The sequence below is a fragment of the Paramisgurnus dabryanus genome, chromosome 4 (genome assembly GCF_030506205.2).
Source record: "Paramisgurnus dabryanus chromosome 4, PD_genome_1.1, whole genome shotgun sequence".
Classification (NCBI taxonomy): domain Eukaryota; kingdom Metazoa; phylum Chordata; class Actinopteri; order Cypriniformes; family Cobitidae; genus Paramisgurnus; species Paramisgurnus dabryanus.
Genome location: NC_133340.1, coordinates 47738355 through 47752791, shown reverse-complemented (window position 1 = coordinate 47752791; position 14437 = coordinate 47738355). Strand labels below are relative to the sequence as shown.

The window sequence follows — 14437 nt, the reverse complement described above, 5'->3', positions numbered from 1 at the left end:
GTTGTCATCAGGCCTTCTGTCATAAAATACTACATATGATGCTAGAACTTCTGTATCTCAAAACGGCTTTACAGGGGGTATGGCTTAGCTAAATTAGATGTAAATGAGCCCTATTGTCTCCCCAGCTGGCAAGAAGAGTCCCTTTCGTCTCGAATTTCTCAAGTGCCATGGCTATATACTTTTATCCTTTACACGTTTATTGTCTTCTAGCTTCCCTGACCTGGGTACCTGATGTAAGACCTTTACACCCCATTCAGACAGACAGCGACCAGCAGTAGCAGAGCGACGAGAACCCATTCATTTTAATGAAAACCGGGCGACTTCCGGCGACACGAGCGAAAGTGACCGTTGCCGGCCGTATGGGTGTGTCCAGCGACGCGAGAAAGTTAAGAAAAGTTTAACTTTATGCAAATGTCTAGCAAATTTCGGGAGCGACTACCAATGAGAAAAAAGCAGTGGAGTTCATGTCATCCTTCTCTCGTCAGTTACTGGCGTGGATGGTACTCGTTTGTTTATGACAAGCAGATTTAAAAAACGCCACGGGCGACACACAGCGATAACGTCGCAGGCTGTCTGAACGAGGGGTTATTCTTCTCTCTCTCTCTAATGGTTAATAAATTGCGCATTCTCGAGGACGTTCTTAAGTTGTATTTGACTTGACGCGAAGCTGCTAGACCTCGGAAAATAAAATGGTATGCGCGTAGTATTAAAAACGTGTTGTGCAAATAACTGGTAAAAACCCAGTTGGCCATTCCTTACTCAACAGCATGAATCCTCCCTTTCATAGGAATGAAACAATCGCTTCGCGTCAGTGGAAAGTCGCTTAAATATGGCCAGGGGTTTCTTTCATAAGAATTGAATTGAGGGTCTGCATTTGCGTGCGCCTGTCTCGTCCGTGAATAACCTTCATGGTTCTTTTAGCGCGTTCCCCCGCCCATAAATCAATCATCTGTGGCGTCTTTATCACCTTGCATTTTTTTACTCAGTAAAGGATATGATTTAAAATGTAGCGAAGTACAATACTTTAAACAAATCATGCTTAAGTAAAAGTACAGATTTTTAAAAACTACTCAAAAAAGTAAAAGTACACAAAAAAACTACTCAATTACAGTAACATGAGTAAATGTAATTCGTTACTTTCCACCTCTGAGACTTTCACACGCACACGCATTTCACCACGCAAGTATGCAAAAAGGTTCTAAATCATAGAATATAGCTGCATTTAAGAAAAGCCTTTTTAAATGAGGTTAAATGTTGGTTTTATGCAGAGTCTTTCTCTATCTTACTAACTCACTCTCTCTAACTCACCATAAAGGGCTCGTTATAGTTGAGCGTTCGGGCTGCACGATTCATGCTAAAATGTGAATCACGGTTTTTCTCCATGTGAATTGAGATCACGATTCTCTCAAACGATTCTAATTTTTTTCGAAAAAAAAATATTTATTGCACTCAAGAAAAAAATGTGCTACACAGGACTTTCAGTTACAATAAAGTGTCTTAAAAGTCTCTTTTCATTATTTTAGACCCCTTGAGATGAGTAATTAAAAAAAAAACAATGTTAACATTTATAAATAAAAATAATTAGAATAAATAGCACATCAAACTGACCAACCTTAAAAAAAAACCTTTAAAACACTAAACGATCAACATTTCGAGGCATCAGGGAGAAACGCAGTCGTGTTACAACTTTCTGATGGAGAACTTGTGGCAGTGATACAGGGGCCATTTCTCAATCTGAAGGTTGCAGCCTCCAGAGGTCGCATTTCTAAGATGCATACGTCTTCAAGTCTTATTTCAGAATATTAACAATTATAAAGTTGACTATTATTCTTAGTTAATGGCAAATTGTTGTAGTATACTTATGACTTGCGAATTTAATGCTCAGTTAACTTAAATAAACCAGGCTTAATGATGTATGCAGCCTGCATATGCGACCTCCGGAGGCTGCAGCCTTCCGATTGAGAAACAACCAGACGCATTTCCTTGCCTTTTTTCAGAACAAATATTTTTGCATTGTCCCTCTGTCCGTCGCCACCAGGATTTTCCACAGTGGCGATCGTTTTTCCTCTCTTTTGTGTGAAAATTGCCACTCCAAATCCACCAAATAAATGATGTGTCTGGTCTGCTGCTTTGTTATACGTCACGCGAGTGACAATGGAACGCAGCCAATCAAGGCCGTAGCCAGGATTTTTCAAATACCGAGGACATTTTTTTATTATTTACATTTTTTCCATATTACAGAATAATAATAAACATGTCCAAACTACGACATAGCACAAATGTAACTGTGTCTGTGAGAATTTTGTTGGTGACTAAAAGCATCCAAAATAAATCAATGGTTACATTTCATCATCTGAAGTGCAAGTCACCCTTTGCCTAGAAACTGCAAAACTGTGTCATTTTTTCAAGAAGCTTGTTAAATTTTCAATTTAGGATGAATTTTTAAGAGTATAGAAGGAGTTTATATATAATAAGGGCTCTTAGTGGCTGCTTTTTCTTCAATATTCAGTGTAAGTCATCTATTTCAAAAAATATATTTTTTTGGTTCTAATAACAAAAATTAATCTGTTTGGCACAGCTATATTTTGTCTACAAATGTAATTTCAAGCATTTAACCATAAGCCTTCAGATTTAATGATTTTAAGACCATAGTTAACATTTTAGTTAAGTGACCTTAAACTTTTGAGCAGTAGTGTAGGTTTTAATCTCAGTGGTAGCCGTATTGCATCCCATATTGTAGGCTATTTGCTGCATAACCTTTAACTTTCTCATCTTCCCTCCTTCTCTGCTCATCTTTTGCTGGCTTTCCAAATGATAGTTAAGTTTGTTACAGCCTTTTCATTTTCATTTGCTTTATTAGATTAGAATTACAGACGTGGAGAGACTCTTTCTTACGTTGCATGTTACACAAACATTCTTGCCTTTCTTGCATACTATTCTTGTATAGAAGCAGTGCTTATTATACTTTGTGTTTGCCACCGCTACCTTTGAGCTTGTTGTACTTGCCATCGCTCTGTCGTTGCGGGTGTGAGGGACTCTGGCGGACTGCACGTGAGGACCGGGCTGCTTGTGATTGTCTAGCAGCACCTGCTGCTCGTTGAGTGTAGAGAATGATACATCTTCTCGCGTCAGTCTCCAACCACGACAGAAAAGATCGCTAGATTTGTCCTTTTTCGCTTTTTAAGTTGCTAAACCTAGCGACAAAGTCATCAACAAGTTGGCAACACGACACTGCTCGGACTGTGCATGTATATACTGTATGAGCTAATCCTGCTTCTGGTTGGCTAACGATGGAAATTCAGCCAATCATCATTGATTATGTGGTTGTCCCACCCCCTCTAACATACACAGCCCAATCAGTTCTGTGTTTCCCACCCCTCAACACACGCAAGAGAAAAAACATTGCCTGTCTAATGATGAGAGTTTACTCGCTTCAGTGAGATTAATTATACTAATGCGCAGCATTTTAATGTCAGTAACGCTGTAAGGAAACGACGTTTATATATAACGCCGTTATTTCCATCACTGCACGTGATGATCCGTAGATGCAAGGATTGTCTCGTCGGCTATTTTCACATCAAAATGAAACGAAACTTCAAGAAAAAACTACCGAGGACATGACCTCGGTGTCCTCAATGGTAGCTACGGCCATGCAGCCAATAAGGAGAGAGAAGAGAAACGATTGTGTCTGATTGGTGAATGAATAGGGTTTGGTTTTACACTGTGAGCAAGTTTGACTGATATAGCATCCTGGATTGTAATGTAAATACGTGAACATGTGAATGCAGCATCTGAATACAGGGAAATATATGCGAGATGATCACCATCATTTAGAAAGAAGATCGCATTTATGTATGAATCGAGATTGTGACACTTTTTCGATTAATCGTGCAGCCCTGTTGGGCGTAGGTCCTACGGCGTAGCGGCGCCAGTTCTGTGTCGGTTTTCATTTATACTTTTGCGTCGTTGTCCGCGTCGATGTGCAAACACACACCAGACCGCTGGTAGGCAGTATCCTCGCGTGTAACCACAGTAGCAACGCGACCATCAAAGAAGAAGCAGCTTGGCAAGTTAATCCACAAATGAAGAAGAAACAGCAACTTGTTGTGTATGATTTGAGAAGCCCAGCAATGATGGAAGTAAATAAACAGCGACTTTTGTTGCAGTTTGAGTTAAATTACTCTTCACTCCTAACAATACCTATGACGCAGTTTTTTTACCTGACGGGAGGGGTTCTGGTGGACCAATCACAGCGCTTGCGGTCCGCATAGAACTGACGCGCTGTTAAAAATTTTGCGAGCCGCACGTCAGGCTACGCAGAGCTACGCACAGGCTACGGATAACCTGCGGCGTAGCTACACCATAGAGCTTACACATGACTATAAATCAGGCTTAACTATCTCGCTCACCCTTAAATGGTAAATGTTGTGTTTGTCCATAGTCCATGTCTCATTTAATCCCAGTAGAGTAGTCAAATAAACATGCATATTTATCCATGGATGACTCTGAGTTTAGATTAAAGTCAAAGTCACTTTACTTTTCGATCAATGCTACCTCACGCTTAACGTTTCTCAGAATTGATGTACAATTATGGATATATTTGCTGGACGAATTAATCAATTAATTGTTATGATTCATTCTGCTAAATCCTCCAATATATATATATATATATATATATATATATATATATATATATATATATATATATATATATATATATATATATATATATATATATATATATATATATATATATATATATATATATATATATATAGGCGATTAATTTTATGTATTTGCATTTGAGCTAAATCAACAATTCCCTGAATTGGAATAGTGATAAACAATAATTTCCCTTAACAGGGTGGTGGAGAAAAAAATCTAAATTAACCATTGTAATTCTTAATGAATAACTTATCATTATCAAAATGATGATTTAAAACAAAGTTTTAAACAACACTATTTCGTAATCCCTCCATTCGCTACATTTTTATTTTTTTAAAGCTTTCTGGCCTCAAGATTCAACTGATTTCTGAAGTTCTCCATCTGTGGTCCTTGGAGAGTCTTTGTCAACTCAAATTATTCTCCTTGCTGAGTAGGGCTGTTGGAACGAATTTCAGTAATCGAATATAATTTGAATATAAAAAAAAATAATACTAATCGAATGTTAAAACTACTATTGGATTTGGATATAAAAAAAAATTCACAACAAAGACCCATTTATGCTGTTAAATACCGCTAGCTATCTCGAACCGCGTTTCCATCGGCTAATTCATTTGGAATGAGACCAGCAGCAGGAGGTACGTGAGAAAGTTAAACCGGAGCTGATAGCGATTGCAGAGGAAGGCTATGAGGAAGACGAGAACAGAGCAGTGGAGAAAACCGCTCTCAGTGCTATGGCCAACCTTTTTGGGAATGTTTATCTCCTAGGCGCAGACGCATCGGGTGGTAGGCATTCCTTGGACATTGGAAATATGTTGCAACAAGAAATGCTGATCTACGAGAGTGAGACCCCACTACCCACCGACAGCGATCCACTGTCGTGGTGGAAGTATTGTATAACTAATGATGCAATCTACGAAGCCCTCATACGAGAACAAAGAGAACTGTTGCGTTGACAATGAAAATGTTTATTAAAGTTGACAACTTTATTAATTTTGTGTCTAAGTTTAATCATTTATAAGCAAGAAAGCTATCACCTGTTGGTAAATAATTACATGTTTATTAGTAATACTGCAATGCCTTCTAGTGGACATAATTTAAAACAAGTCAACTACGAGCTCAAAGTGGCATTGGCAATGCATAAGCCCGTTTTTACAGTGTGTGTAGATGGATACATAGTAAATATTAATAAGTCAAATTTAGAGCATTAAATAATCGATTATAAATCGTATATTGAAAAATAATAATGAATTAAATTCAAATGGGATAATAGAGGAAGATTGACAGCCCTATTGCTGAGCAAGACGATGTAGACACACACGTCCTCTTTCAGGCAGATTTGCAACATCTCCAGACATTTAAAACATGTTCATTATTTCCCTGATTGTGGAAATAGATGTTTTTATGGTTTAGCTATTCCCTTAAAGCCACTTTCTATTTCGCAGGGCTCAATTTTTCCGCAAATCAGAACTATAGTCTTTCGATTTAACTACTGTGATGAATGATTAAGGGGACTTGGGGTTTGTGTTACCTAATATTTATTCTCTCGTGAAACAGGAAACCACGACTGTACAACATTATGTTTAACCATGGTTTGCTAAAAAATATATCAAAATGTTAATATACATCAGAGAAATTGTACTCATAAAAATTTCTATGGGTGCAAAAAATTGTGTCCAGTGTATATAAGAGAAAAACATTAATTTTTATAATGTAACCCCCCCCCCACCTTCAATTGTTTAACTTCAATGAAACATTATATTTTTGTGATTCTTTTTTAATAAAAGCTTAAAAGAAAAAATATCGTAGATTCTTTTTATAGTTTTCTTTGCTCATATTTACAAAGTGTGACAACACTTTTGGCCATGACTGTATATAGGCACACCTGCAAATTATAAACAGCTGCCCAGGAATTTAAAATCTGAAAACTAATGTTTAGCTAACCCAAAATTATGAAAAACTAGAGCTTTTCAATTATTCACAATATTTTTGATAGACCTTTTTTGGTCTGATTGAATGTTTTCTGATTGAGTGTTTGAGCCAACTTTGGTTCATCTATTACTCTCTAGAAATGATAACTCCACGTCATGCCTCGACCAAGTCTCTCCTCGTGGAATAATAATTAGTCGACAAGTCGCGCTTATGTCACAGCAGTAGAGGCAGCGCAACTACAAAAATAAGTGAACAATAAGTCCCACCCACTTTGAAGACCAAAACCGAGGCAAAGCAAACCGAGCCAAAGTAAAGTGTGTTGAGCAAATTCGTGGTGACCCTACCATGCAGTGGAAAAGCACTATTTGACATCCTAACACAGCAAAGAAAATACTGGCTTACACAACAGTTACCTCTTTGATCTGTGACTGAGACAGCATCCCACAGAAAGGCCTCCAGTTCCGCTTTATAATGCCCACTACTTGTCCAGTGGGCTTTAGATCAATAGAGTCTGATGCTATACTCACTGTCTACAACAGAACAACAAATGGACACAAAATATGTTACAGAGGCTACATAAAGGTCACAAAACAGTACAACCTTGTTAAAAATTCAGAACCATATTACAGTGGGATGAATCTTAATCCACCAAACACACTACACTCTTGTTGCAATGTACTTTGTGGTCAATTATTAGTAATAATATTAACAGATAACTATGTGACGATACCGTATTCTTAATCTCATCTTCCTCAGCATCTTCATCATTTGGACCATCATCCTGTAGTACAACAGATAAGGGAGCAGCCCAGCGTTCCTTTGGAAAGAGTTCAACAGCCACCACATCTTGATGCACAGCCCGGTTTAAGTTCTGAAGCCCTTGAAGCAGAACCTGCCATAATATAAGCACATCTTACCATATATTAAAGATCATGAGTCTGTCACCTGGCTTAATTCTTATATTTAACACCCACTTTTGCCAATACAATTTATTTCTGATGTATGAAATTATGTTCCCAGTGTTTCCCACAGGACTTTGTGAGATAATGGTGCTGGATGATGCCACACCCTAATTAGCACTTTCATCACTTCGTACTTGCATTTACTTTGAACTATTACATGTAGTACTGGATTTTAAAACCACCAAATGCTGAAAAAAGCTGTTCTCATTTACACATTTTTTGTTTCTGTTGTCAGACATAAAAAGAAAATAGAGTCTTTGTCCAAGTCTAAAAAGTGACATTTTAAAAGTGAAGACATCTTTTTAGATGTCCTTTTACTTTATTATGTCATAATCTGAAGAAAAAAATTGTCAATTTAGCATAAAGAAGATAGGGAATGATGCTCTACCCTCATCTTACAAGGCCTTTTTTCTTATTAACTCTCTGGGGTCGTGCGGGCGCCGTAAACTCTTTATTTTTCAATCTCTCTATAAATGGCGCTTTTCCATTGCATAGTACCCCACGGTTTGGTTTAGTTTGGGTCGGGTCAGCTTACTTTTGGGAGCTTTTCCACTGGGTGCAGCACGTAGTACCCAGGGCTCGAAATTGCGACTGTTTTGATCGCATATGCGACCGAAATTTAAGCTGTGCGACCTTAAAATATATTTGGGAGCATTTTTGCGACTGCCTATTTTGTTATGGTGTGACTTGATTTAGATTGTGTATGCTGTGTGCTGTTCCAGGTTCAGTGTTCTCTCCAACATTACATAACCAATCAAATTTCACCATTAAGCTCTTGCGTTAAATGAAGAGCGCAGATTGGCTAATATGAATGTCAATCATTCCTTGTTGCCATGCTACGTTGGTACGTAAAGCACGAAAATGTGAAAAGACGAACCGCGAGCCGTTGATGAAAAGAACGAGGCGACTACAGCCAATATTACTACTGTATTAATTCATAACGACGCTCCGGAAATTCAGCATATTTGTTTAAATCTATACAGTCTATGGTGTTAACTTGAAGATTTATAGTTGCTTGGCTAATACCATGGTTATGCATAACTGTTGTTAATGTAAATACGCATGTGGTTTAATGTGTTCGAACAGCCACACGCCGTCTCTCCGCCCATTTATGTAATCTGAGGTACTGAGATCAATGTTTTACATCTTTTCTGAACTCTAGCACGAACACATGGTGTAACGTCACAGTGCTATTTTTAGCTTTTCATTGATAAAACTAAAGCTGATCTGCGCGTCTTTAGTTTCATTTTACAAGCGTGTGAAAGTTGCGCGATCTTATTTCACCAATATCAGAGAAAGCTTTTACATATAATGTTACACAGACAAAACATTGTGTAACATGTTTACCTAAAACATAAGCATTGGACTCTTACATAATATTAGTTCGCGTCCATTTAAACCCGTCATTACTCCCACTCATGTTTAAATGACAGGAGAGGGACTCGTCCACAGACCCTCCCCTCAGTAATCTAGAGAGAAGCGGTAGAAAATGGACAAAAAAAGACGGATTTAAATACCAGGTGTAAACGTGATATGTCTCTCTCATCCACCTGTGATCCGATCGACGAAAATATATCTTAATACCAAGTGTAACAGCCCCTATATATTTTCCTCGCGTCGATGAAAAAAGAAGTGTCAAAGCTACGTTTATGGTTGCTTTTTGTATGTGATTTAAAGGAGCATTTCACCCATAGAAACATTAATCTTTATTGAAAGTGTGTTATATTTGTAGTCGAAATTAAGAGTTTGGTTCCAAAATGCAATTAACACCATTTTTGAAAAAAATGAGTTACTGCCAGAATCAGTATTATATCAGGTCAGTATTTAAAAGTAAATTCTTAATTTTACGCAAAATCCAATATCTGCCGTGTTATTCTGTCATCATTTCTCCCTTTTTTCCCAAAACGCGATAAACGCCACTCCTTTTCCACAGAATGCAATAAATCCGCTCCACACATTACAGTGCACCATTCCACGCAATGTAAACAAACAATGGCGGCGCGTTGAGTACACAGAGTCCTAGTTTTCCTCATCTACTTTGTGATCAACAAACAAACAAAATATTACTTTAATGGCATTGATAAACCTGTGATGGTTTTCTGTAACGGTAAAGAAACGTAAGCCATCAACATCTAATAATTTACGCAAGATGCACTCGGGAGACGGGTGCTTGTTCTCCCGACAGCATCAAGCTCTGTCATGCTAACACATTGACCCCAGGGGATCTTATGAAGAACTTTCCATAATTTTACTCAAAGTCAACGAAAATCAAGCAGAACCAAAACATTTGACAGCTGATCGCTGTGAAAAATGTTAAGCGACAACGTCAAGTATAACCGCAGCAATGACAGTGTTCTTAATATGACAAAGTAAGTGTTTTGACTAATGCCATTAATGTTTATTTTTTTATCAGTGTATAACACTAGTCAACTAAATGAATATAAAATGGCAAAGATGAATGCACATTTATATATTGATTCAATAGATTTATAGCATTTTGAAAAAAACTTGTCATGGATTTATTGCATTTTGTGGAAAAAATAATCAGTTTTTATAATAAATCTTTGAAAATCGTTATGGATTAAAATTTTTTATGTTTTTATAACCTAAATATGCTATTTGAAAGTTTGTAACAGAAAATAGTGGTTTTCATCTTTTCACTTTCTTGGTATAGAAAACATGTTTTTACCGAAATTTGTCAAAATGGATTTATTGCGTTTTGGATTCAAACTCTTCAAATGTAACATAGATTTAGAATTTGGTGCCTATTTGACCGAGAAAAGGGGTGTTTGTAGTCTCACTCCCTCAACAAAGATATGGTACTTCCTTCATTCAATGATGCAAAATGATGATTATTACATCATTGAAAGAAGGAAGTGCAACACTGAAATTTGTATTTCTCCTGTCTGAGCGACAACTGAGGTAATGATGCACGACCATTCAAAAACATGACTGGGGTTCTAACTATGCAAAGCTTTATGCAAATGGGTGAAGTGTCCCTTTAAAGCGGACATATCATAAAAATCTGACTTTTTCAACGTTTAACATAAATCTGTGTCCTATGACGGATCACAGGCAAAGGACATTGCAAATTGTTCTTTATTTTTCATTGCCTTTGCTTTGTACTGGAAGCCATGTTAACCTTGGCATAACACGGCCACTGTACGAGTAAAAACACACTCCCAATGGGGGGGGGGGGCTAGAAAGTAATATTCAGTTGGTTGTCATATAGAATTTCACCCCTAGATGGGAGTAGATCCTACACAGTGGAGCTTTAATTTTACTGAGAAATAAATTAATGTGCAACGACGCTCTCATTTGTATGATGTCACAGCAGTAGGCAGCGCAAATATTACGACACACCTATAATCCCTCCCACTCGAAGTGATAGTAAACTCGATGGAAATGGTAACCACGCCAAAGTGAGGTGAGCTGACCCGACCCAAACTAAACTAAAACGTGGGGTACTATGCAATGGAAAAGCGCCAAAAGAGACTTAGATTACACTGCTGATTTTGGACATACAGATATGATTTGTGCATTTAAAGGAGCTGTGAATCAAACAATCAATTTTAACTTCATAATTTGTTATATGAGAGGTCATCATACTTAAATGAACATCCTGTAAGTTTCAAAACTGAAAATATGATCAATGAGCGATCAATTAGTGAACTGCACAATGGAGGATGTGAAAGAGCTTTTCTCCACATTTAGTAAAACGTAGCGCTAATAAAGGGAGTTTATTATATCCAAAATAATTTAGTTTTGACTGGCATGGGGTCATACATTCCAATCAAACAATGCATTACCATTCAATGTGTAAACTTTAGGAAGATCTATTGACAGAAATGGAATAAAATATACACAACTATGTATTCAGTGGTGTGTAAAGACCTTACATATTAGGGATGTGCATGCATGTCTTTTTTCATTTCAATTAATCCATAGGTCTGAAAAAACAGTAATCAATTAACTGGGGGCGGGGGAGTATGTATCAACCAATATTTTTATTAAAAACACTCAAATAAAACTTAATTTTGAAGAAACTATGACAAACCAATAAACACATACTAGATTATTAAAGGATAATTCTGGTATTTAAAATTTTGAGTCTAATTTCTGGTTTGTTTTGAATGAACTACAGTGATAGACACTGAAATTTTGACAATGGGTCGTGTCTTGACTTTTTGACTTGTTTAGAAGCGTCTCTTGACTGCTTCAAAATGGAAGTCAAGGGCCATGCACAAACATTTCATTAAAACAACACCTAACGTTCATTTTCAAAACTGTGCTACTCATCAAGTGGTTTGTGGTGTTCGTTGATGATTAAAAACAAGTAGTGTAGCGAAGTTTCTGTCGTGTCTTATTTGGCATTTAACGCATTGCTCGCTGAAATGTCACTCCGCCGTCGGAAACAGAAAAGGGGTCTGTTTACATGTGGTTGTAGTTTATTCGCTCGGTTTCTCTCAGAAGAAAATTTTCCCATATTTGATGGCTCAGTGACCAGCCTTAGGTTTGAAGTTGAGCTCGATTGTGACTGTCTACGTCTTAAACTCCTCCCATCAATGCAACCCACTTCTGTTCTGGCGGGCTGGGTTTGTTTTGCTAGCTAGCTCTGTTGTGCTGACAAAGCACTGATATCGCAGTGACAAAGAGGATTACAACATGAAGAAAAGTGGTTCGGGAACGACGTGTGCGATAGTTGGTTGCAAACACTCGAGAAAGCACCTGAACGAGTGGTTAGATAGTGAGTGCTACGACCACAAACCAGCTACAAAAAGGCAATGTCCATGCGCTCCATTGTTTTAAATTTTTTCGCAAGCCTGATACCAACTCGGACCTAGAGATATATAGTAAAAAGAGTTTATTATTTATTTACAGAGGCGGACACTACTTGAGTACTTTAGAGTAAATTTTCCAAGCATCTGTGCTTTATCAGAGTGTTTGTCTTGGGAAAAAATTTACTTTACTAATAAATGTTCACTACATTCTTAAGCATAGAATCATACTGTGTATTGCTTTAATATTGCATATTAAAATGTATTTAATACCTAATTACATAAAAATTGTGTACTTTTACTCAAGTACACAAAAGTACTTTTTACTTAACTCTTTCACCGCCAGCGTTTTAAAAAAAAGTTCCCAGCCAGCGCCAGCGTTTTTCATGATTTTCACCAAAGTTTAATGCCTTCCAGAAAAAGTTCTTCTTTAAATATATAAATATAAAATATACCAAATGAAAAAACAGACCCTCTGCTTTAAAAAAAAAAAAAAAAAAAACGTTTCATCCTACCTTCAGTGGTTATTTTGTAATCAGCTTTTGAATATGGGTAGGTTTCTGCAAAAACACCACATTTTGAGCAAAAAGCAGAGATAATTCGGTTTTTGTGATGAACTTTTCATAGAGATCCCATTCAGAGCAATCTTTAAAACAGACACGGACATGCAGCCGCTTGCCATAGGGCAATACTTCCGGGTTTAAAAAGTTGCGGACGGGTGCCACCTGGTGGATAATAGCGGTATTGCGGAAAGAAGGAAAACCTCGTCATTGGCGGGGAAGCGTTTTCTCTTAATTGACGAGATATCTCGTCAATGGCGGTGAAAGAGTTAAGTAAAAGTAAAAATAATTCTAGATGTTTAATGTACTTAAATATTAAATATAAACCAAAAACTTGAAATTATGAAATGTAGTGGAGTAAAAATTATGATAATATGCTTTGGAATGTATGTTTTCCAAAGAAAAACACTGATAAAATACAAATACATGAAAATTTACTTTGAAAGTAAAATTTGTAGAAAGTAAAAATACTCAAGTAGTGTCCACCTCTGTTGATTTGCTTATTTAATATCTTGGGAATTGGAATATGTTCTATATGTGTGTGTTCATTTTATATACGAAGAGCTCTTTTCCAAAACGTAATAAACACCATTTAAAAAAATTACTTTGTCATGTCATTTTGCTGCTCCATCAATGTTTCATGACAAATCACTATAATTAAAATGTACTGCAACAAGCAGTTTCTTTCCAAACCGCAATAAGCGCGATAAGTCAAACAAATCTTATTCTGTTGCTCTCAATTTTTTCGGTGCTGATGCAGTGTTGACACGTTCATATAAACAGCACCTAAAAGCTATCTCAAAGAACCAGCAAAAGTAATGAATATGTAAAATATTTCATTGAGACATTTTCATTGTTTATTAATAAACAAGTGTTCGGTTCATGATGATATTAGATCCAGTTCATGCCTTGGAGGATTTCAGATTGTCCATTGCTTTTCCATCTATTGCCATGAATTGCATGAAGTTAGGAGCAAATCTTGCTGTATGTTATGCTGGGCCACGTCGTCATGTTATCCTCCCAGTTCTGCACTGAATTCGGGTGGGGGAGAGTAACGCAATCTCCAGTCAAAGTAGTAGAACCATGTTCCCAAATCGCTGTGTTTACACTGGCAGACGCTGCGCAAACCACTTCCGGCGGAAATGAAATGCATGTGTGTAGAGTAATGGCGCCCCCCGCGATTTGACGCGTTAACTTGTCTATACGTTAGACTGTCTATACCATAGACTGTAAAAAAGATGGACGACGCGACGTCGCCTCCCACCATTGTAATGAATTAAAGCCAAAAATGTCCGACCACGGTCGCCGCCATGTTACGTAAAAACGTCAGTTTGGAGCCAAGGCATGAGCAGAAGGAATCGTCCGTGGAGCCAGAGGTGGAGCCGCGGTATCAAACTTCCGCCCAAACGCCCGCGCGACCAATTCCACCACCCCAATCATAACGTCACTCCCCGTTTCTATTGCATCAAATTACATGCTTAAATGAAACTTACCACAATAATGAAGACTTGAACATATACCAGCGTGATAAAAACTACTTGAA

General features: G+C 37.4%; 1 protein-coding gene across 1 annotated transcript in view; it reads right to left on the bottom strand.

Annotated features, from left to right (window-relative positions):
• Nucleotides 1–14437, bottom strand: part of dis3 (DIS3 exosome endoribonuclease and 3'-5' exoribonuclease) — a 250698-nt gene that overhangs the window by 182667 nt on the left and 53594 nt on the right. The window contains exons 6-7 of the mRNA XM_065254845.2: nucleotides 7325–7486; nucleotides 7008–7124 (exon numbers count right to left, since the gene is read on the bottom strand). Coding sequence (XP_065110917.1) covers nucleotides 7008–7124; nucleotides 7325–7486 — 279 coding nt within the window. The remainder of the gene's footprint in view (nucleotides 1–7007; nucleotides 7125–7324; nucleotides 7487–14437) is intronic.